Here is a 23,677-nt window from a genome sequence, read left to right as displayed (position 1 = left end):
AAAAGAAGGATGAGTACAACCCCAAGAACACCATCCCAACCGTGAAACATGGAGGAGGAAACATTTTTTGGGGCTGCTTCTCTGCCAAGGGTACAGGACGACTGCACCGTATTGAGGGGAGGATAGGTGGGGCTATGTATCGCCAGATCTTGGCTGACATCCTCCTTCCTTCAGTGAGAGCCCTGAGGATGGGTCGTGGCTGGGTCTTCCAGCATGACAACGACCCAAAGCACACAGCCAAGGGAACTAGAGAGTTGCTCCGTAAGAAGCATCTTAAGGTACTGGAGTATTTCATGCATTTAAATGCAAATTTATTATTTAAAAATCATACAACGTGATTTTCTGTTTTTTTTGTATTAGATTCCATCCCTCACAGTTGAAGAGAACTTATGATACAAATTACAGACCTCTACATGCTTTGCAAGTGGGAAAACCAGCAAAATCGACAGTGTATCAAATACTTGTTCTCCCCACTGTAAAAGATATTTTTGATGCATCTCAATCTGTAAAATGTATTCTTTTTGCAGATGACATCAATGTATTCTAATGAGTTGGTAAAGGTCGTGAACAAGGAGCTAATTAAAATTATAAAATAGATGGATATGAATAAATTATCGTTAAATGTAAGTAAAACCAAAGCTATGATGTTTGGTAGCTTTAAAACATCCTGATTTGCATGTAATTATTGATGGTATCCAAATTGAAAACGTAGATGTGAATACATTTTTGGGTGTCACAATTGACAGTAAACTGACATGGAAACCCCACATCAGACATATAAAAAAAAATTTCCCATGAGTCTCTCAATTATAAATAAGCTGAACAATTTCTTGACGAGAACGCACTCCGCACTTTATACTGCTCTTTGGTTCTCCCTTCTCATTTTGTGTTGAAGTCTGGGGAGACGTCGATCAGAGCGCGACAAATCCTTACAGAAACGGGCCGTGCGGATCATCCATATGGTCGGGTTTCTGGCGCACACACACAATTTATTTACTCAAAGCTGCTAAAATTTAACCACCTTGTAAAGTACAATACCTCAATAATCCTCTATTAAGCATTCAACAAATTATTACCAATTAAATTGCAAAACTTTTTTACACTGAAAGAGAACTCATAACTTAAGAGGATATGGATACTTCATAATATCAAAAAATTCGAGCAACTCGTAAAAGTTTTTGTGTGTCTGTGTGTGGAGTTAAATTTTGGAATAATCTGGGATTGCAATACAATCAATGCCAAACTATCTACAGATTTAAACGGTTATACAAATTTATAGTCTGGTCACAGTATACTGATATAATGTCTTAATTACATCAATATGTTGTCTTGGTATGAGTGCTGGTTGTTTCTTACCATTGCTGGTATGTTGTCCTTTACCATTGTTGGTATAGTTATTGTTGCCATTTATAATTTGTTTGTCCTGTGTGCGTGGCCTTTACCATTGTTGGTATGGTTTTACTTTCTTTTACCATGTTAGTATGAAATTGTTTTGGTTTGGGTGTTACCTGTGGTAACTTCATCGCAAGGGACAAAACTTGTTCCAAAAATGTATATGTACAAAACTGTTTGAGCTGAATTTTTGGTTGCCTACATTTTTGGAAGGAAGTAGCAAAAACATTTTTTTGTTCTTAATTAGATGAGAATAGGGGTGGGATTAAATAAATTTTAAACAATACACATGGAAGCTAGTATCAATCAATACAGATTTATGTTGCATTGATCATTTAGCCTATCAATTAATTAGGTTCATATTCATGAGAAATGTAGCTCTGACCCCAGTCCACCCAATCTATTTGGTCTTATCCAAGTCCCGTCCCTATCAAAAAGTGTACATGCAGGTTATGCTGTTATATCGATCCTACCACTGTTGCGACAAAACCTGCGCCCTTGTTCCAACTACTCATAATGTATTGGGTACCCACTGGAATAAGGGTGTCTCTTGGTGAAACAAGCTTTAATGGTTTAAAGGAAGTGAACTGGGCTTTTCCTGAGTCTCACACAAAGAATGGAGAAAGAGACAGATTGCACAGGTACAGAAACTTTAAAGAGTGTGTGCTTATTTTCTTGGCTACTTTTTATCTGTTTTGAGAGCATCAGCAATTGTGCTGTGCGAGCATGGTGTGACTGATGTCTCTCCTGTCACACAACAGCTCCACTGGTAAGTTGCGTCATTTTTGTGTTTAAAAATTATTTTCTCTGTTAACATAGCCCTAAGGCAGGGGTGTCCAAACTTTTTGCAAAGGGGGCCAGAATCGGTGTGGTAGAAATGTGGGGGGCCGACCTTGGCTGACATCCTTTACGTAGAACAATATATTTATGCAAATTTTAGCAAGCTATTCTGTGTGTCACATTTGCTTAATTTATTTATTTTTTTCAATTAATAATTTCCACAAAATCTTGCGACCAGCCTTTGTGGCGTTCTCTTTCATCTCTTGCCCTCTTGTGAAATACTGCTGCTGTAAAATTAAACTAGCTTTAAGTTGCTTCAATTTCTCGCTACGTATCTTCCCTGTAATCTTGTTGTACATGTCAGCATGTCTTGTTTAGTAATAACGCTTCACATCGAACTCTTTCAAAACAGCGACTGTCTCTTTGCAAATGAGGCAGACAGTTTTTGCGTATTTTAGTGAAGAAATAGTCCAATTTCCACCTATTCTTGAAGCGTCGGCCGTCACAGTCAACGTTCTTTTTGTTGTTGTTGATTGTCGCCATTTTAGAAAATTGGGAGTAAAGGGTCACGCGGGGTAATGTTGCTTAGAGTGCTGCTGCCTTTTAGTGGGTAAATGAGGAGCAGCATTTAGTGTGTAAGCTACTTCATATGCTGGTAGCAGTACTGCTGACCAATTTATTAGGTCTGTGTGCGGGCCAGAAATTATTGATTTTATGACACAGGCTGGGGGCCGGATGAAATTTGACCACGGGCCGCATTTGGCCCCCGGGCCGCACTTTGGACATGTCTGCCCTAAGGAATTTGTGATTTGCTCATTTACATTCTTTCAGCAACCATATTCACATATTCATTTATAATGACTCTTTTCTTTTCCCTTAACAAGTTGCATTAAGGCATACCAAAAAACTGCCTTATGTAATATTCTTTCCACACTCAGGAGTGGGTTTCAGGGTGAGGTTACGGTAAGCAAGGCAAGAAAAAGAACAAGTTATCTGATTTGAGGTTTTTTTTTTTTTTTGCAGTCAACACTGCTAGAAAAAAAGGGTTTCCTTGTAAAATAGTGTACGTGCAAAGAGGGAGTGATCATATTAAACAGCATAACTGCTCGTGTCGCCTGAATTTTTTACCCCCACTTTGGCTTCATATTTTATATATAACTACACCCTCACTCACCATAGGCGAACAGTCATTTGCCCGAGCAATTTCTGCAGCTTTTTCTAGTATCTGTAAACAAGTGTGAATGGATATATCAGCCAAAAGTCATAGAACACCACATAAAATAAAGCTTATTCATGGGTCCAAATTGAGGTCACAACATTTTAATGACTGCAACTGAAACAACAGTACAATTGCTTACTGTGGTCTGACCTTGTCAAACGGAGGGAAAATGATGGTGTTCGGTGAGTATTCTAGAAAATTGATGTGCAGAGCTGTGGCATTTTCAGTGTACGGATTGGTCTGAATAGTTCCTATGGGGTTGAGCATCTCTTCAAGTTCATCTGCCAACATAAAATACAACAATTGTTTTTAATTACACTGCTGGCCAAAAGCATTGGCACCCCTGCAATTCCGTCAGATAACGCTCAATTTCTCCCAGAAAATGATTGTAATTTCAAATGCTTTGGTAGTAATATCTTCAATTATTTTGCTTGCAATGAAAAAAACAGAGAATGAGAAAGAGAATGGAAAAAAAAGGCAGTATAATTTTACACCAAACTCCAAAAATGGTCCGGACAAAAGTATTGGCACACTCAGCCGAATACTTGGTAGCACAAACTTTGGACAAAATAACTGCAAACAACCGCATCGTGTATCCATCAATGAGTTTCTCACAATGCTCTACTTTGGCCAACTGGTCCAGGTCTCTGAGATTTGAAGGGTGCCCCTCCAAACTGCCATTTTCAGATCTCTCCACAAGTGTTGTATGGGATTCAGGTGTGGACTCATTGCAGGCCACCTTAGAAGTCTCCAGTGCTTTCTCTCAAACCATTTTCTAGTGCTTTTTGAAGTGTGTTTTGGGTCATTGTCCTGCTGAAAGACACATGACCTCTGAGAGAGACCCAGCTTTCTCACACTGGGCCCTACTTTATGCTGCAAAATTTGTTGGTAATCTTCAGACTTCATTTGCCATGCACATGGTCAAGAAGTCCAGTGCCAGAGGTAGCAAAACAACCCCAAAACATCAGGGAACCTCCACCATGTTTGACTGTGGGGACCGTGTTCTTTTCTTTGAAGGCCTCGTTTTTTTTTTGCAGTAAACTCTATGTTGATGCCTTTTCCCAAAAAGCTCTACTTTTGTCTCATCTGACCAGAGAACAATCTTCCAAAACGTTTTTAGTTTTCTGAGGTAAGTTTTTGCAAACTCCAGCCTGGCTTTTTTACATCTCTGGGTCAGAAGTGGGGTTTTCCTGGGTATCCTACCATATAGTCCCTTTTCATTCAGATGCCGATGGATAGTACGGGTTGACACTATTGTACCCTCGGACTGCAGGACAGCTTGAACTTGTTTGGATGTTAGTCAAGGTTCTTTATCCACCATCCGCACAATCTTTCGTCGAAATCTCTCTTCAATTTTTCTTTTCCGTCCATCTAGGGAGGTTAGCCACAGTGCCGTGGGCTTTACAATTATTGATGACACTGCGCATGGTAGACACAGGAACATTCAGGTCTTTGGAGATGGACTTGTAGCCTTGAGATTGCCCATGCTTCCTCACAATTCTGCTTCTCAAGTCCTCAGACAGTTCATTGGCCTTCTTTTTCTCCATGCTCAATGTGGTACACACAATCACACAGGACAGATGTTGAGTCAACTTTAATCCATTTTAACTGGCTGCAAGTGTGATTTAGTTATTGCCACCACCTGTAATGTGCCACAGATAAGTAACAGGTGCTGTTAATTACACAAATTAGACAAGCATCACATGATTTTACAAAGGGTGCCAATACTTTTGTCCGGCCCATTTTTGGAATTCTGTGTAAAATGATAATGATTTAACCCCCCCCCCCCCATTGTCTTTTGAGTTTTTTCATTGCAAGCAAAATAAATGACGATATTACTACCAAAGCATTTGTAATTGCAATCATTTTCTGGGAGAAATTGAGCATTATCTGACAGAATCGCAGGGGTGCCAATACTTTTGGCCAGGAGTGTATATTACTTAATGTCAGCAGAATATCAAGTAAAATGGTCAAAATTGAGTACAATACCAGGAAACGAAGACCAGCAGTGAAGGACAATATCTCCCATTTTTAAGTGACCTTTGTAGTCAAACACCATTGTGTTAACCCAGGCTATGGGGTAGTGCTACAACACAAAGACACAAATTATCAGTAAAGGTTATCCATAAAAGGGAATGTTTGTCGACTAACTGGCGTCTTACCACTTTCCCTGCTTTGCGAATGGTCTGATATTTGTTTGGATGGGTGTTTTTAGTGGACTTCTGCTTCTTGACTTTATCCATGACGGCATAGATGGCAAAGCAGAGGCGCGTCATCCTCGGCAGGTCAGAGACTGAGATATCAAACTCTAATGTATTGTCTTTCCACGTGTGCTCTGAACGGCCGCTGCTCTCACTGCTCACAGCCGGTTTGCAAAGCAGCTCAGTTCCATGAAAAAGCCCAGCCCGGACTTGGACCTAGGCACCACCACAAACGTGCATCAGTTAATAACGGACTGATACGTAAAGGGAGGGTTAGAGTGACTAAATATAATTTAATGACTATAAGCCCCCCACACACACGTACACGACACACTCTGAAACCCGCGGCTTATTTATGGATTTTTCCAAGATGACTACCAGCATGTCTTTTAGTGTAAATATCCAATGATACAATAATTGTCTAGTGCAGCTTATATGTTGAAAAATACAGATATTTATGTAAATTTGGTGGGTGAGGCTTATAGTGAGGTATGCATTATTTATTCAAATTTACAACAATTCGGCCAAATCATGATTTTTTTTTTAAGGCTGATGGAAATTCCAATATTAGCCCTAAACACACAGCCCCTAAAAAAAAAAACAACAACAACAACTAAATTTCATACATTTGATTAAATAAAAAACAATATTAATAAATATATACATTATTATTAATAAGATTTAATATGAAAGTATATTAATGGGAAAGCAAGACTTTTCCCATATACAGTACATCCCACCAGAAAGTTTAGTAAATTGAAAAAAAAAAACAAAAACAAAAGAAAAACATTTTTTTCTGATGTGTATTAGTGGCAAGTATTTTCAGGAAGTGGACGCCCAATATGGGGACAGACACTTTGTCATTACCAGTACTATTTCTGCCAATCAAATGTGCATATCCCAAAATACCTGCCTTTTTTCATTATGTCATTAATACCAATTAACATGATCCTATTTGTGTGCATGTGTGTGGGTATAACTGACATCACAAAATAACTGCACTCATAAGCTGTCGTTTTTTTTTTTTTTTTTTTTTTTTTTGATTTTAAACTTTTTCCCTCTCTATTACCAGAAATTCACAATGTTGGACAGAATCCAATGAATTATAGTATGATTTCGCAAAGGGTTAAAAAGGACTGATTAAATTGGCATTTGGAATTCATATGGAGTCACTATACATAACCTCTCGTGGCACAATGTAAATTACTCTCATTGTTGTGGACAAAAAAAAAAAAAGTTTACCTTGGCAGTCTCCTCTGCATTCACCTTGCTGCCTTTCAATAGAACTATCTTAAATGGGCATTGCACTTCCCACACACAAGTCTGTGCTTGCTGTGGGAGGAGGAAAAGACAACAAATACATCATCACTATGTACTGCGAGACAGTATACCCCCCCACCCCAAAAAAATATGCATGTTAGGTGGATTAAAAGGACAGTCAAGACCTTTAGGATATCCATCCCAGTGGAAAGAATCTTGTTTAATAAATAGCGTACCGCACGAATGCTATTTTTAGAGTGTGACATCGCATCGTAAAGCGGAAGTGGGACATTATAGACATGCCCTCGCAAAAAAAAACAAAAAACAAAAAAAACAAAACAAAAAAAAACATTAAATTTCTGCTAGTTTTCTACACTGCTACTAATGAACTTGTAGAAACGACTGTAAACATTACGACTGTCCACATATGAAAGATGTTTTCGCAAAAAAAAAAAAAAACAAAAAAAAAAAAACAAAAAAAAACATTAAATTTCTGCTAGTTTTCTACACTGCTACTAATGAACTTGTAGAAACGACTGTAAACATTACGACTGTCCACATATGAAAGATGTTTTCTTCATACGTTTCCCAAAACAAAAGACTCAAAGGAAAAAATGTGAACAATGGATCAGCTTGTGCGGACGTCCGAAAGACCAGTTTAACGCAAGGTGTCAGTCATTCACCTTCATATGCAGTATGATTTTGTTGAGGGTCACTGTCCTACAAATGACAATCCCGACCCATTGCCTGCCACAGCGTCCCCCGAAGAGGTAAGCCATTTAGCTATTTTTACTTATATTTTTAGTGTTTTGCCGTGCTGCTTGTCTGACAATGAATGACCTGAAAAAAATTTAAAGTGGTATCTGACTACCACCGTTGTTTCTTTACAACAGAAAAGGTTACAACTTTAGTAAGGGGGAAATGTAAATAAATTAACAGAATCAAGATTTGTTATTTAATGAAAAAATTAAAAGTGTTCGTTCGCTGTCACTGAGTAGCATTTACGATCACTACACAAAACTAACAATATAAATTTCCCCCAAGAACAGTCAGAGATGTAAGACAACCGGTGGATATAATATATAAGAAAGACAGGGCATATGCGGGTAAAGGATAGCTTGTTGAAACAGGAGAACAACATTGTCAGTGGCGTAAGGAAAAATGTGTGGATCAGCTCGGCCCTTTTTCAGCTCTCGACACTCAAGCCATCTCTTTAACTGAACATTTGTATATTCTTCCACATCTTTACCAGTTTATTTGGCACCAGGGACATAATTTTCGGACAGAATTTGTAGGTTTAGCTCTGTAAACATCTCCTCCATACACTATTTAACAACAGTTGCTAACGTCATGAATATTAATAAGCGGAAGTGACGTGTAGCGTGCGGTACGCCATGTGGGGGGGGGGGGGGGGGGGCTCCACAGAATGTAACTTTACTGATGTATATATTTAAATGCGTATATAAAAGCCAGTGTTTCCAGTAAGTGGCTTTGGTTAGTGCGGGCAAATGTTTTGTCAATGCCAATACGGTTCTAGAAAATCAAATGCGAGTATCCCAGATTGCCCACCCTTCCTCATGACAACCTCAGTAATACCTAATGTCCCATTTACCTGTGTTGTAGTCTATCAGTGTTTATGTGCGTGGGTATAACTGACTTCAGAGTTGTCATAGCAATGGGTACGCTTAAAAGCGGGGTCATTTGTTGTGTTTAAAAATGATCATCTCCAATACTAGAGGTCTAAGATATTTGTAATTTAGATAAATACTTTGAGCATGTTTTTCACATGAAAATCATTTATATAAGGTGTTGTGTAGCTCTTTAAACAGTCTAAATTTTCCATGGGGGTAAATATGAGTATGATGTGTAGTTGTTTGTTTGTACGTATGTACCCTCACCATAGGAACCCTTCTTTTAGGAGGTAGAGGCAAAGGTGGGTTGGAAGACCTGCGACTGACTACTGCCCCAATGGCAGCAATTTCCTTTTCAAACATTGCCTTTACTGTGCTGGTGGAGACCAGGGTAAGGTGCGGAGACTCCTTCGCCTGCATGCATGTGCGTATGTACTACACACAAAACAAGATTAATGCAATTTGTACATAATAAAAATGACCAGTGACAACAAAATAAGCAAAAATATCTATACCATACAACAATTATATTTAAAAATCCTTGTTTTATTAGATGTACAATAATAAACAGAACCGCTATAAAGCTTTTTTTCATTTCGTCCTTTAAAAATGCCTATTTTAATCTCAATTAAACTACACTCATTTTTGTCTAAAACTCGCAAATAAGATGCACTCACTGACCTTGTATTCACAAAGAGCATGATCTCCACAGAGAAACTCCATGCAATGGCTGACTCTTAGTACATATTGTCCTCTCCAAGCCTCCTCCTCGTGCCCATGAGTGGTCAACCACTTCCTCAGAGCCAGTTCCATCAGCTCGGCGGGGCTGCAAGATGCAGGCACTCTCAGACTGGCTGAATCCTTAAAGAGAGTGTGAAAAAACATGATTGTGTTTTTCATTGAAACTTCCAGCTGAAATTCTAAAACGCATATTTAGACAGATATATATGCAGCTATGGTATCTACATGGTGTACAGTGGTATGTAAAAGTATAGAACCCTTTTGGAATTTCACATTTCTGCATTAAATCACCATCAAATTTGATGTGATCTTTGTCAAAATCACACAGATGAAAAAAATGGCGTAACTGAAACCACCCAAATATTTATAGGTTTTCATATATTAATGAGGATACTATGCAAACAATGACAGAAGGGGGGGGGGATAAGTAAGTGAACAATCACATTTAATATTTTGTGGCCCCCCGTTTGGCAGCAATAACTTCAACCAGACACTTCCTGTAGCTGCAGATCAGTCTGGTACATCGATCAGGACAAATCTTGGCCCATTCTTCTCAACCAAACGGCTGTAGTTCAGTCAGGTTCCTGGGATGTCTGGCATGAATTGCTGTCGGGGGTTCAAATTGGGTTCAAATCTGGACTTTGACTTAGCCACTCCAGAACGTGTATTTTGTTCTTCAGAAACCATTCTAAATTTGATTTACTGCTGTGTTTTGGATCAATGTCTTGTTGCAGCATCCATCCTCTTTTTAGCCTCAACTGTCTGACGGACAGCCTCAGGTCTTCCCGCAAAACATCCTGATAAACTTTTGAATTCATTCTTCCATTAATGATTGCAAGTTGTTCAGGCCCTGAGGTAGCGAAACAGCCCCAAATCATGATGCTCCCTCCACCATGCTTCACGGTGGGGATGAGGTGTTGATGTTGGTGAGCTGTTCCATTTTTCCATCACACATGACGTTGTGTGTTACTCCCAAACAATTCAACTTTGGTTTCATCAGTCCACAAATTTTTTTTCCAAAACTTCTGTGGAGTGTCCAAGTGCGTTTATGCGAACATTAAACGAGCAACAATGTTTTTTTTAGACAGCAGTGGCTTCCTCCGTGGAATCATTCCATGAACACCATTCTTGGCCATAGTCTTATATGTTTGCACAGAGATATTGGACTGTGCCAGTGATTTCTGTAATTCTTCTGCAGACACGCTAAGGTTTTTTTTTTTTTTTAATCTCTCTAAGTATTCTGTGCTGAACTCTTGGCGTATTCTTTGGTGGACGGCCACTCCTTTGGAGTGACGCAACAGTGCCGAACTCTCTCCATTTGTAGACACCCCCCTGACTGTCGATTGATGAACATCCAGACTTTTAGAGATGGTTTTGCTTTCCCAGCTTTATGGAAATCAACAATCCTTGATCGCAGGTGTTCAGACAGCTCTTTTGACCGAGCCATGATGCACATCAGACAATGCTTCTCATTACGACAATTCTTACCAGGTGTGTGTTTTATAGTGAACAGGGAAGCTTTAATCCACTCATCAGTGATTGGGCACATACCTGACTTAGAATGTTTGGTAAAAATCGGTTTCAATTGCTCTTTAAGTCTCATTAGGCAGAGGGTTCACTTACTTATTTTCCCCCTTCTGTCATTGTTTGCATGCTATCCTCATTAAAATATAAAAACCTATAAATGTTTGGGTGGTTTTAGTTAAAAGCAGACACTGTATTTTCATCTGAGTGATTTTGAAAAAGTTCACATTTGTTGGTGATTTTATGCAGAAATGTGAGAAATGGTCAGATACTTTTTCATACCACTGTACCTGCTGAAGGCACAACACACAAACATAACCATGTATTTACAATGAATGTAATATGTCATTGACTCATCATGACACTTGTTGCAGAAATAACTCACAAAGCTGCATCAACACATTCTGAATAAAATAGCCAGGCTTACTGTTTTCTAATTATAGCTATGTACTGACCTGATTCCTGAGATGGAATTATAATTTCCAGGTGATTTAATAAATTTGCTTTAATACATTAACAAAGCAGTTTGGCGGAGGGCCATTAAAAACTGTGGTAATATTTAAATTTTAATGAGATCAAACATAAATACCAACCTACAGTAAGGAGACAACAGTGGAAATGGGCATGGCTATTGGCTAACCACGAAATAAACCTCATGATACCACGAAAGAAGGACTCACCATCATCAATGAACAATGACCATGTTCACTTTACAACAATACCACACTTCCTGCCCATTTTACAGTTCATTGTGTCTGGCCTCCAAATAAGACTTCCTGCCAGTTTTCACTAGAGCACAAACGGCCTGTCATTGTATAGCAGAATACTGTAATGGTCTTGAGGATTGTTACCATGGTTATGAAAAACAAAACGAGTCTAACAGGACAGAGCAAGAAACAAAGAGTGAAATACTGAGGGAAATAGAAAGGCCACAGGCAGGGTTTCAGTCCACTGTGTTCCCAGTCAAATTCTATGGCATAATTATGATGTTACTTCTGACCCATTTAGCCTTGTCACATGACGTACCAGTTGTTCTCAATAACACCGTGACAAGTGGCTTCAATCTTTGTGAAATATAAAAAGCTTGCCGTTTTCCAATGTTTTGTTTTTTAAATTGGTATGACACTGTTGGATACACTACATACATCAATAGAGAGAAACAACATTTTACAAAAATGTAGCCATTAATGGATAAACCTGATGTGAATACACAGGTGGCCAGACGTGTCAATATGTATGTGATAGCACTGTGATTGGCTGACTCTGTACGGTATAAATGACAGTGTGACTGATTGTCTGGGTAAAACTGCTCAGCAATTGAATGGCAATCAGTCGGACAATAACCGGCCACTCATCAAACAAAAGTGTATATACTGTAACTCACAGGTTGTGGCCGCACCACTTGGCTACAAAAGCCTACCTGAGATTGGTCAACGTGTATGATGACTTTTAAATCAGCTGAGCGGTCACTGAGTCCATCGTTGATGAGCCTTGGCTCGAGCTGTGGGGAAAAACATGCATGCAGCCACTCTGTCCACGTCATCATCTGGAGACGTTGCATTCTCTCTTCACTGATGCGAGACATTTTACTGCGAAAGTCCTTTACTTCCTGGTCATTCATGCCATCAAGTTCATGTAGGCCTGGAGAAAATGTGAAGCAGAACCAGTTGCATTTATCAAACGAGAGGCTTCTTAAAAATAAGATTGTCACACAAAGATATGGTCTTTTTTTTTTTTTTTTTTTTTTTTTAAATAAATATAACATCTGCTAATAAAGAGATCATTGTTTTTCTTTGATAAAGCATATTTATTAGAGATCTACAAAAATTGGGCACCGAAATCTTTCAGCTGAAAATAGCTAAAATTGCATTGTTGGTTTTCAGTTAAAAGACCGAAAGTTTACCACCGAATAGGGTGAAGAACCGTAGTTGTCTTGTGATGACGCAATCAAAACACGGTGAGAAGCAACATTACTGGCTCACAGCCAACATGTACATGTGTAGGTATCAAAGAAATATATAAATGATAGAAAGAAATATATAAATGATAGAAATTTGCTTCATCGCTGCTACACGCTCGTTCTGAAGTTACTTTTCATTGATGTTCCGGATCACATCGAGGACAGTGCAATTGAGCCCGTGTGTGAGTAGTTTGGAGTTTAATCGAGCGAGCAGTATACAAATAAAGTATTTAAATGCATACACATGCATTTGCTGTGGTTTAGTACAATAATTTTATGGCACAACCACTTCCTCTTTTTGTCACATTTTTCCCTGCAATTTCCACACGCCCTCCACCAGTCCCAGTTTAATTCTGCTGGGAGCGACTTCGCACAGCTTCGTCGCTGCGAGGACTCGGCCTGCTCGCTTAGCTCTCGATCGATTCCACTTGTTGCACGAGAAAACAGCAAATCTTGTTTTAAGGAGTACAAGAGACTGTAATAGCCTTGTAAGAGACAGCGGACATCGAGATCTCATTTACCGTAATTTCCCGAATATAATGCACACTTTTTTTCCTCCAAAATCAACTTGTAAAATCATGGTGCGCATTATAAACTGGTACATGGATGGAGACAGAAATTATATATATATATTTAAACAGATTGTTTTTTTTTTCATTGACACGGTCACGTTGTGTTGAAGAAACGTATGCGGCGATCCGTTGCCGACCATTATGGTACGTGATGTCACCATTTTGTTTCGGTAAGACTTCACTCTGATCGGCCGAATGATTTCGTTAAATTCTGCTTTTTTCACTCTTCATAAAGCACAGAATTTAGTTTCTTGAACTCATTTGAGTCAACGTTTATTGCAGCTCCGCAACTCGGACCATAACAAACGTAACAACACAGACTTCCTGTGTGTGTCCGTCAACTATATCTGTCCCTCGGGAAACTCAAACCCAAATAACAATAGTTCCTATCGTTACTGTCGTGTCGACAGCGATGAGCTCTCTCGGATTTCCGACTTACGTTCTCACTTTCATTTTACCGTATTAATCCATGGAAGAAACATTTATTCACCATGATGAAACGAGCAAGTTATACAGCAGCCTTTAAAAGAAATCTGTTTTGTTTTCTCCTAGATTCTGATAAATTGGAGAGGTTGTCAAATCATATTGTTACCGTGAATATTGTCAGTTTATGGTAATGTTTTGAACTACAAATATGCTATGCTTGTGCAGTGTTTCACCTGTCAGTAAAATGACATTTCTGTATCTGTACACAAGCTCTGTTTTCTTGTATTGTTCTATTTATTGGTGCTAAAATTAGGGTGCGCGTTATAAACGGGTACAATAATTTTCCCTATATTTTACAAGTAAATTTGGGGTGCGCATTATACACAGGTGCGCCTTATATTCGGGAAATTACGAGCGCTTAGCAACTGCAGGCGTGAGACCCGTTTTTCGAGTGTCCCAAACCTCCAAGAAAGGGCATTTATCAAGGTTTCATCGGCCGTGATGTCCACTAAACAGAAAGCTACAATGACGGCAGCAACTCTGCTATAGTTCGCATTATGACTTTGCCACAAAATGGTCACTGCCGTCAGTCACGCACCTTCCCAAGTGGTTTCAGAATCTGCACCTTTCAAACAAAATTTGTCGAGCCTCAGGGGTCGTAGCACATTTTGGACGGCGTTTGCGTACTTGTGAGAAGGGACCATATTACATTAAAAACAAACAAACAAACAAACAAACAAAAAAAAACAAAGGCAAAGGGCATTAATTGGAAAAAGATCATAAATGAATTGTATAAATGTGTATTATTCAGCCTTCTAGTTTTCCACCAAGTGTTTCCAATATACGGTTTCGGCCAAGAATTTTGTTTTCGGTACAACCCTAATATTTATGTAGATATGTTCTACAGTGACCATTCCCCCCATTGTGAGCATCAACTCCTGACCCAACATTCGTAGTCGGGACTACCAAAATTATTGTGATGGCAAATCTCTATACATACAATATACATACTGTATACTGCACATACATATAAACTTGAACGCAACAAGTGCCCTTTTGGCCTAAAATGTCAGAAGAAGTCTCCCCAAGAGTCTCCCGTAAAATTAAAAAGGAACTTCCAAATACTGTACTTACACTGGAGCTAATTCCAGAGGTGTCGTTTGGGTGATTAAACCTGATCACTGTTTTGTGTTGAGCTTCTACAAGGCCATTTTATTAAACAGGTTCAACACAATACTCCCGTGTTATGAAAGCAACATAATGATATTTAAAGCAATTTATCATGTCCCTGAGCTTTGATGGAAGGTCTTTGCACCACCTCACCTACTTTTAGTCTAAAAAGATATAATGAAAGTGTTTGTCACATTATTTCTAGAAATGTTTCAGGTGCGGACAACACTAACATAACAATTCTATTCATTTTTTTTTTTTTATAGATTTCATTGGCATTCACAGCCCTCATACCACAAATACACCAACTGATTAACCTCCCACCTAAAGTGCATCCTAAACTCTATTCAAGTTTCAACATGAGAATACAGTATGTAGACAACGCGGAAAAACGAGTCAATGTCAGAAAGCCAACAAACTAAACTAAACTAAACCCCCTGTCAAAGGGGGTGGTCAAAAATTCAACCAGAAGCTTGTCAGAAGCTATCATAACCACCTAAATTAAGTAAAAATGGCCAAGGGACATGTAATCAAATAATGGCATTGCTGAATATTTTTGACCCTGCAGATAGTGTTACTTTTTCTGTTAACCTGTAATTGTTGTAAATTAATCAAAAGTCATGAATGCGTTTTGTGATAAATAAGTATCTGTTCTAATTACTATCAGAAAAAAATCTGAATTTTAGAAATAACTAAAAACTCAAGGCTTCTTAGGCTATGCATATGGCGGAAAACACAGGCAAGACTGAAAAAGCAGTTTCTGCTCTTGCACTCCTACATATAAGCTGGAGCAATCAAAGAACAATAAATATCTACAGCTCCATCATGATTACTAAAATTAAAAGTGACTTTTGTTATAATTGTATATAGCACTTTTGGCAATTTCTATCATGTCTTGATGGCTGCACTTCATGGCACTCGCAATTCAGTTTGACTTGAAGGTAGTTTGTTAGTGTGTCCAATTATAAATTAAAAAGGTCGATTAAATTAACCACCTGATGCAATATTTGCAATCAGGGAATATTTTGCTAAGTCTGAGAAGTGATCAGCAATAGTTGCAGTCAAATTGTGTTCGGCAACAAATTGGCAGAATAAAATCTCCGCTTTTGTCACTTTTCATTCTGCAGACTTCACCTTTATGAGCAGTGTTGTTAATCTTACTTTTAAAAAGTAATTAATTAGTTACAAATTACTTCTCCCAAAAAGTAATTGAATTAGTAACTCAGTTACCTGAATGTAAGAGTAATTAGTTACTTGGTAAAGTAACTGGTCTTACCTTTCATGTTTTTTTTTTCTTCCATTAAAAAAAAAAAAAAAAGCAGTAACCTTTGCTATGTTTGGAGGTCATTTATTTATTATTTCATTTCGACGTGAAAGTTTTAAAACTGTTTTATCATTTAAAGATGATACAAGTCAAGATTTTGCCGATTTAGGAGTATTTTAGATAAGCGTTACTTAGGTTCACTAGGAAGGTTCACTACAACAGGGCCTTTCTGAGAATTGTTCTGCTCTAAAATGGCGGCTGCCTACCAACGCCACCGAGTCCGTCATTTCGCATATAGTTCTATATGCATGAGATATCTAGGCGTAGATTATAGGCTGTCGACTACAGTCAGTAAATATTGGAGCCACCTAGCCTAGCATCGCATCGCGTTTGCAACAGCGTCACAACAAACACTTTGCTCTCAGTAGCCACGTTTACATGCTGACTTTCATTCATACAGATTCAAATCATTCCGAATGGAAATTTCAGATCAGCTGTTTACATGTCACTTCATCTATTCCGATCCAGCGTTTACATGTGACTGCCTTTATTCCGAAAGGACGTTTGACAACTGCCATCTGACATGCGCAGATTAATCAAAACAAAGCGTCACGTTGCAAAACATGGAGATCGATCGTCGGAGTGCTGCTGTTTTAACTTTAACCCACTTGTTGTGTTTGTGGGGTCGTATCCGCTTCTGCTGTTTTGCTCTTTTGCCTTGTAGTAGCCAGTTTTCCACCGGTTTCTAATCTGGTCAACGCTCCGGTCTATTCCGGCTTCGTGTAACCTCTCGTGAACTTTTTTAAATAGTTCACTGTTCCTCGTTTTACGTCCGTCTAAGCGAGCAATTATATTCAATTCTTTTAAAGTTTGAATTAAATACAATCTTTCCGCCGGACTCCAATTAGGTGCGCTGTGCTTGGAAGCCATGTTGCAAGTGACGTTACTTACGTCACAAAGTGACGTCACCACGTCAGTACGGAGCATGTGCAGAAAGAACGCAACCAGACACCATTCCGCTTCCCTGTTTACATGATATAATTTTACTTCTAATCGGTTTGGGAAAAGGAATATTCCACCCCTATTAATCGGAATGAAATTCCATTCGGTTTGGGCCTGTTCATTCCGAATGAGGTGTTTATATGGAACACATTTATTCGGTTTGAACAAATATTCCGATTGTAATTGGAATATTTGGCTCCATGTAAACGTGGCAAGTGTCTCTGACTTTTCTCACGTCATTCAACCAACGTACTACTGCATAGTAACGCACATTGTCTCGTTGCCGAAACCGTGAAAAAATCCGAGAGAAAACAAAAAACAAAAACGTAATCCACGAAAAACGTACAGATTTTAAACGTATGCCGCACACATTTAAAAATCAGTGCTCACTTGTACAAATTACGCCGAAACCGTAAAACTTGACAGATATGGCTTATATTGCCAGTGTTGATGTTGGAGGAATTTCCTACACAACACGTATTAACCATTGTTCCGTACACAACTCATATTAACCATTTACCCGATAAAATCAATTCAATTTCTTGGGAAAAACAACTAAACGCTGTCCGCCACGGCATTACAGTAAACGGATGAGGGCGCTGCGGTCGAAAAGGCTTCTCGTTGATTACATCTCTTCCGGTTACTGATGCTGAATGCCTGGCCAACAATGAAATGGGATTAAAACTTTGTCTTGGGCTTTTTTGGTTCATTCTACAAAAAAGGACTACGGGCTGTAGCTGAGTGAAGTCCAATCTGTCAAATTCAGTAAAACTACCCCCTGACGTGATATGTGGACTTTAAATCCATTTTACAGTGGAGTCATGAGGGTAGAGAAACCTTGAACTACACAGAGAGCTATTTTTCCAACATATTTCAAATTCCACCCTAAAGGCGTCTCAGGACCAATGTTCCTCCTAAGCTGCGCGCGTGCGCAATCGCGCACTGCTTGCACACTCAGCGCACAAGAAAATCTATGCAGTGCACAGAATAAAATTCAACAGCAACATATTGTAGCGTCAATAGGACTACTGTTTGTCAGCACAGCAGTGATGTGTCCGGCCGAAATTCTGATTGATACATTCGATATGGCAACGCTACTGGGCCAGTTGTCGGCACTGCCGTGATATGTCAGCGCGACACTCCTATCGGTGCGTTCGATTCGGCAACGCGACTAGGACAATTGTTGGCGCCACTGTGATGTGTCAGCGGGCGTTCCGATCGGTGCGTTCGATATGGCAACGCGACGCTCCTATAGACCCTACATACATGACGTCACAACCACGCCTCCACGCCATACTGTCCGTCAACTTGTCGTGTTGACGCATTACCGCTACGTAAATTCCTCCTATTATGGCGTGTTTTTCTGCTCATTAACATTAATAATCAAAATGGTGAAGGCGTGTGTGGCGGTTGGTTACAATAACAGAGAAGATAGACGGAGAGACTTGAAGTTCACCGTATTCCGAGAGACCCGGAGAGGAGAGAGAGATGGACTGCTGCAATTCGACGAGAAAACTGGGCTCCAAACGATTACCACAGATTATGTAGTAGTCATTTTATATCTGGTAAGATGCATTTAATATATATTTAGAGGGTTTTGGGCTGACAACCACAATTAAGATCATTGCGAGGCTAATCGCCGACAACATACAGTTTCAAATTCAAGATGCTTATTTCTTCCACCATCATTATTTTTTTAATAATATTTAGCTGGTACCAAGTGAAAGAAGCTGGCCTCGTCTACGGATCATCAGTTAAACAGGTGTGTCCAAACCTTTTGCAAAGGGGGGCAGATTTGGTGTGGTAAAAATGCGGGGGGCTACTTTGGCTAATTTACATAGAACAATATATTTAAACAAATTTTAGCAAGCCCTTCTGTGTGTCACATTTGCTTTATTATTATTTTTTTTATTCATAATTTCAACAGTCTCGTCTTTGTGGCGTTCTCTTTCGACACTCGGGCTCTTGCGAAATACTGCTGCTGTGAAATCAAACTAGCTTCAAGTTGCTATAATTTCTCGCTGCGTATCTTCCCTGTAATGTTGTCATACATGTCAGCGTGTCTTGTTCGGTAATATCATCGCGTCACATCGAACTCTTTGAAAACAGCGACTGTCTCTTTGCAAATGAGGAAGACACAGTTGTTGCGTGTTTTATTGAAGAAATAGTCCAATATCCACCTATCCTTGAAGCGTCGGCCATCGCAGTCAACTTTTTTTTTAATTGATTATCGCCATTTTTGAAAATTGGAAGTAAAGGGTCACACGGGGTAATGTTGCTTAGAGTGCTGCTCTTAAAGTTTTTCAAACTTTCGTGAGAATAGGCTGATTTTGTGTGGACAAGATAGTTGTAGATATCAGGGTAGCAGATGTCAGGCAGAGAGGGCGAAGACAGCCGGTCGAAATATCGATTTAGGCATCAAATATGGATCTGGCGAATGGATAGACTGAAGCTTTTCCACATAACGCCTTTTATGCAACGCATCCAATGAGTTTACAGCGTCTGAAAGCACCGGGGCTTCAATGAATTGCACTATAAATTGCACGACAAATTGAAACCATTGAGAATACGGATAAACAATGACGGACAATATGGCGGCCGGATACAGCGACACGTCATTCTGTGACGTTGGTGAGTAGGGTCTATAGGTACATTCGATTCGGCAAAGTGACACTCCCATTGGTGGAGCAAAGTGAGCCTGACTCCTGTGCTGATTTACAGAAGCAACATTCCGCTGCCAATCTTAGCAAACGCTAAAGTATTAATTAGCATCTCATTTTAGAACTGATATAATCTAGTAAATTAAACCAACAAAATTGTTTTCTGTACCATTTTGCAACGTAACTTAATGAGCGACAGGTGTCTAGCCAATAATATGATACAGTTCACTTCAGTTGCGCTACGCAGCCAATCGTAGCATTGACAGTGTCGTGCATATGTGCCCTGCCCATACGCACCATGCAAGTTAGCTAGCTAACAACAGTGCAGCGGAGTTAAGAGACACAAATGCTAACCCGTTATCATGGCGAATGGAAGAACGGCCAGCGATACTACACTCATCAAGCCAATGTAAAAAATAAATGCGGTTCTTTTAAAATGCAATGGCTGTCGGAGTATGTGCAAACAGAAGAAGAAGCGGTGAAACTGAGTGAGATTGTTTCTGTGTCTTTTTTTTTTACCTGTCCTGTATACAGTGCAAATTTATAAGCAGGACTCTTACATATAACATAGTACACATCTCATGAACAACAAGATTTTAATCTTTTTCATTTTAAGTGGGCCAAATCAATTATACTTCAAGTAAACTAATGAAAATTGCTGCTGTAATTTCATTCTTTCAATAAGACATGTAACTTGCTATGATCCAAGGTTTTGAACAGGTGTGATACTGGTGTGTGGCCACTGTGTACACATCTGATGTTGCTCATCGATGTCCACAGTGTGCTCAGGGAGCTAGTGTGTCTGCTCAGGCACATAAAAAATTAGAGGGAACATTGCTCAGGACTGAAGTTGTCTTAATGTTAGAAAAGAACAAAGCACCGAACAACATTATTTTAGGTCCAAGGAAAGGTTACCATGATGAGAAATTTCATGTGTATTACACTGTTCACGTTCACATGCATCCAATAGTCAGGTTTAAGTTAATATTTTTTAGACTGAATCATCCGTTTACCTGCGGAACCGTAGCACGTCCTAAATCAATCAGCCTTTCCCTTTTGCTCAGCAACATCGGCACGCACAGAGAACGTGATGATGCAAACCCTCCCCCATTTCCGCATTCTTTTTGCTAAGTCTCTCTATGCAAAGAGGAATATAAACATATTTTGGACTATAAGTGCGTTTCCATGGCTTTTCATAACCAGAACTACTACCATGGTCACTGACTTCCAGACTTCAGTGAACATTTGCAGAGACATTGCCAACATTTATCATAACAGTTCTATTTACCAGAATCATATATCTCCAAGATTTCGTATGTTTGATCAACAGTGAGTTCAGTTTCATACTACAAAGTATGTACAGTGGGGCATATGAGTATTTAGTCACCTACTAATTGTGCAAGTTCTCACACTTGAAAATATTAGAGAGGCCTGTAATTATCAACATGGGTAAACCTCAACCATGAGAGACAGAATGTGGAAAAAAAAAACAGAAAATCAGATTGTTCGATTTTTAAAGAATTTATTTGCAAATCATGGTGGAAATAAGTATTTGGTCTATACCAAAAGTTCATCTCAATACTTTGTTATGTATCCTTTGTTGGCAATAACGGAGGCCAAACATTTTCCGTAATTTTTCACAAGCTTTTCACACACTGTTGCTGGTATTTTTGCCAATTCCTCCATGCAGATCTCCTCTAGAGCAGTGATGTTTTGGGGCTGTCGTTGGGCAACACGGTTTTTCAACTCCCTCCTCACCCCGTGGCGTCAAAATGATAAGAACGGGGCGCAAAAATCCCAGAACCGCAAGGGGGGATCTAGTAAATGACCTACAGAGAGCTGGGACCACAGTAACAAAGGCTAATATCAGTAACACAATGCGTCGCCAGGGACTCAAATCCTGCACTGCCAGACGTGTCCCCCTGCTGAAGAAAGTACACGTCCAGGCCCGTCTGCGGTTCTCTAGAGAGCATTTGGATGATCCAGAAGAGGATTGGGAGAATGCGTTATGGTCAGATTAAACCAAAATAGAACTTTTTGGTAGAAACACAGGTTCTCTTGTTTAGAGGAAAAAGAATACCGAATTGCACCATACCCACTGTGAAGCATGGGGGTGGAAACATCATGCTTTGGGGCTGTTTTTCTGCAAAGGGAGCAGGACGACTGATCTGTGTGAAGGAAAGAATGAATGGAGCCATGTATTGAGAGATTTTGAGTGAAAATCTCCTTCCACCAGCAAGGGCATTGAAGATGAGAAGTGGCTGAGTCTTTCAGCATGACAATGATCCCAAACACACTGCCAGAGCAACACAGGAGTGGCTTCGTAAGAAGCATTTCAAGGTCCTGGTGTGGTCTAGCCAGTCTCCAGGTCTCAACCCCATAGAAAATCTGCGGTGGGAGTTGAAAGTCCGTGTTGCCCAACGACAGCCCCAAAACATCACTGCTCTAGAGGAGATTTGCATGGAGGAATGGGCCAAAATACCAGCAACAGTGTGAAAAGATTGTGAAGTTACAGAAAACGTTTGGCCTCCGTTATTGCCAACAAAGGGTACATAACAAAGTATTGAGATGAACTTTTGGTATTGACCAAATACTTATTTTCCACCATGATTTGCAAATAAATTCTTTAAAAATCAAACAATGTGATTTTCTGTTTTTTTCCCCCACATTCTGTCTCTCATGGTTGAGGTTTAACCATGTTGACAATTACAGGCCTCTCTAATATTTTCAAGTGGAAGAACTCGCACAATTAGTGGTTGACTAAATACTTATCTGCCCCACTGTATCCTACAAATGGACAAGATTCATATGCAGGCAATCAGCATGACGCTTAATCTGGTGTTCAGTGTTCATAGCAACAGGCATTATATGGAAGATATCATGCCTGTTTCCATATCATTTAGTGTAAGACTGTAAAGCAACTCGGTCAATGATTACAGAATCCTACAGACGGGACTGTTGGCTAGTAGTGGCCTGTTAGATGGTAGTAAAAGTGATAACAGAAGGAAGTACTCAAGGTATGTTGTAATCTTGTAATTATTTATTTGCTATGATCTCTAAAGTAACTATAATTTAAAAACCAGACACTGGGTATTCGGTGTCAGAGCTTGATTTGTTCTCTAAAACATGTCTTGAAGGAGATAGTGACTTACCCTTGCCAATAAGTACACCAATTTTGGAATCCAGCAGCCGTTCTGCTCGGCCGCAGTTGCGTGTCACCAACTTGAGAACCGGTAAGAAAGGGCGAACGTCGCAAAGTCTCCGAGTTTCATCTTCTAGTTCTTCGTGTACAGCAGTTTGGTTGACACATTCGAACATGTGGCTTTCCATCTCGCCCAAGGCAGGAAACAATGGGAATGTCTGAGCTTGTTTCCATAAGAGCTACAAAGGAGAGAAAGCAATAATTTAGAAAAAATGGGATGAAAAAGATGTACTGTATCTAAGCTTAAAAACCCTATGAATCTACCTCATATTGTCTGAGTAGGGACGAAGAAATGGCTATGAACGTATTTTATTCATTGTTTATTATAGACTGATTATTTTGTTTAGTGTTTATCATTGATTTATTATTTCAAACTTGACATAATTGTTCATGACTGATTGCTATGGAGGACCAGGAGTGCAAAAATTCAATAAATAAATACACAATTAAATAAATAATTAAAAGTGTCATTAAAATGCTTCTATTTCAATTTTTATTTATTTATTTCAATTTATATTTATTTCAATTTTTATTTATTTATTTCAATTTATATTTATTTATTTCAATTTATATTTATTTCGAATTTTATTTCGATTTTTATTTATTTATTTCAACTTTTATTTATTTATTTCAACTTTTATTTATTTATTTCGTTCTTGCACTCTTGTTCCTC

The 23,677-nt window shown here is 39.1% G+C and overlaps 1 protein-coding gene across 3 annotated transcripts in view; it reads right to left on the bottom strand.

Moving 5' to 3' along the window:
* Positions 1 to 23,677, bottom strand: part of pik3cb (phosphatidylinositol-4,5-bisphosphate 3-kinase, catalytic subunit beta) — a 99,449-nt gene that overhangs the window by 22,548 nt on the left and 53,224 nt on the right. For 2 of the 3 annotated variants that reach the window (XM_057838441.1, XM_057838442.1), the window contains 9 exons: positions 22,955 to 23,183; positions 12,169 to 12,389; positions 9,165 to 9,344; positions 8,751 to 8,918; positions 6,835 to 6,924; positions 5,554 to 5,808; positions 5,381 to 5,477; positions 3,542 to 3,672; positions 3,347 to 3,397 (listed from right to left, as the gene is read on the bottom strand). In XM_057838441.1, coding sequence (XP_057694424.1) covers positions 3,347 to 3,397; positions 3,542 to 3,672; positions 5,381 to 5,477; positions 5,554 to 5,808; positions 6,835 to 6,924; positions 8,751 to 8,918; positions 9,165 to 9,344; positions 12,169 to 12,389; positions 22,955 to 23,183 — 1,422 coding nt within the window. The remainder of the gene's footprint in view (positions 1 to 3,346; positions 3,398 to 3,541; positions 3,673 to 5,380; positions 5,478 to 5,553; positions 5,809 to 6,834; positions 6,925 to 8,750; positions 8,919 to 9,164; positions 9,345 to 12,168; positions 12,390 to 22,954; positions 23,184 to 23,677) is intronic. The other variant, XM_057838443.1, reaches the window with a different exon arrangement.

The sequence above is a fragment of the Corythoichthys intestinalis genome, chromosome 6 (assembly GCF_030265065.1).
Source record: "Corythoichthys intestinalis isolate RoL2023-P3 chromosome 6, ASM3026506v1, whole genome shotgun sequence".
NCBI classification, from domain to species: domain Eukaryota; kingdom Metazoa; phylum Chordata; class Actinopteri; order Syngnathiformes; family Syngnathidae; genus Corythoichthys; species Corythoichthys intestinalis.
This window is presented reverse-complemented; position numbering and strand designations above follow the sequence as displayed.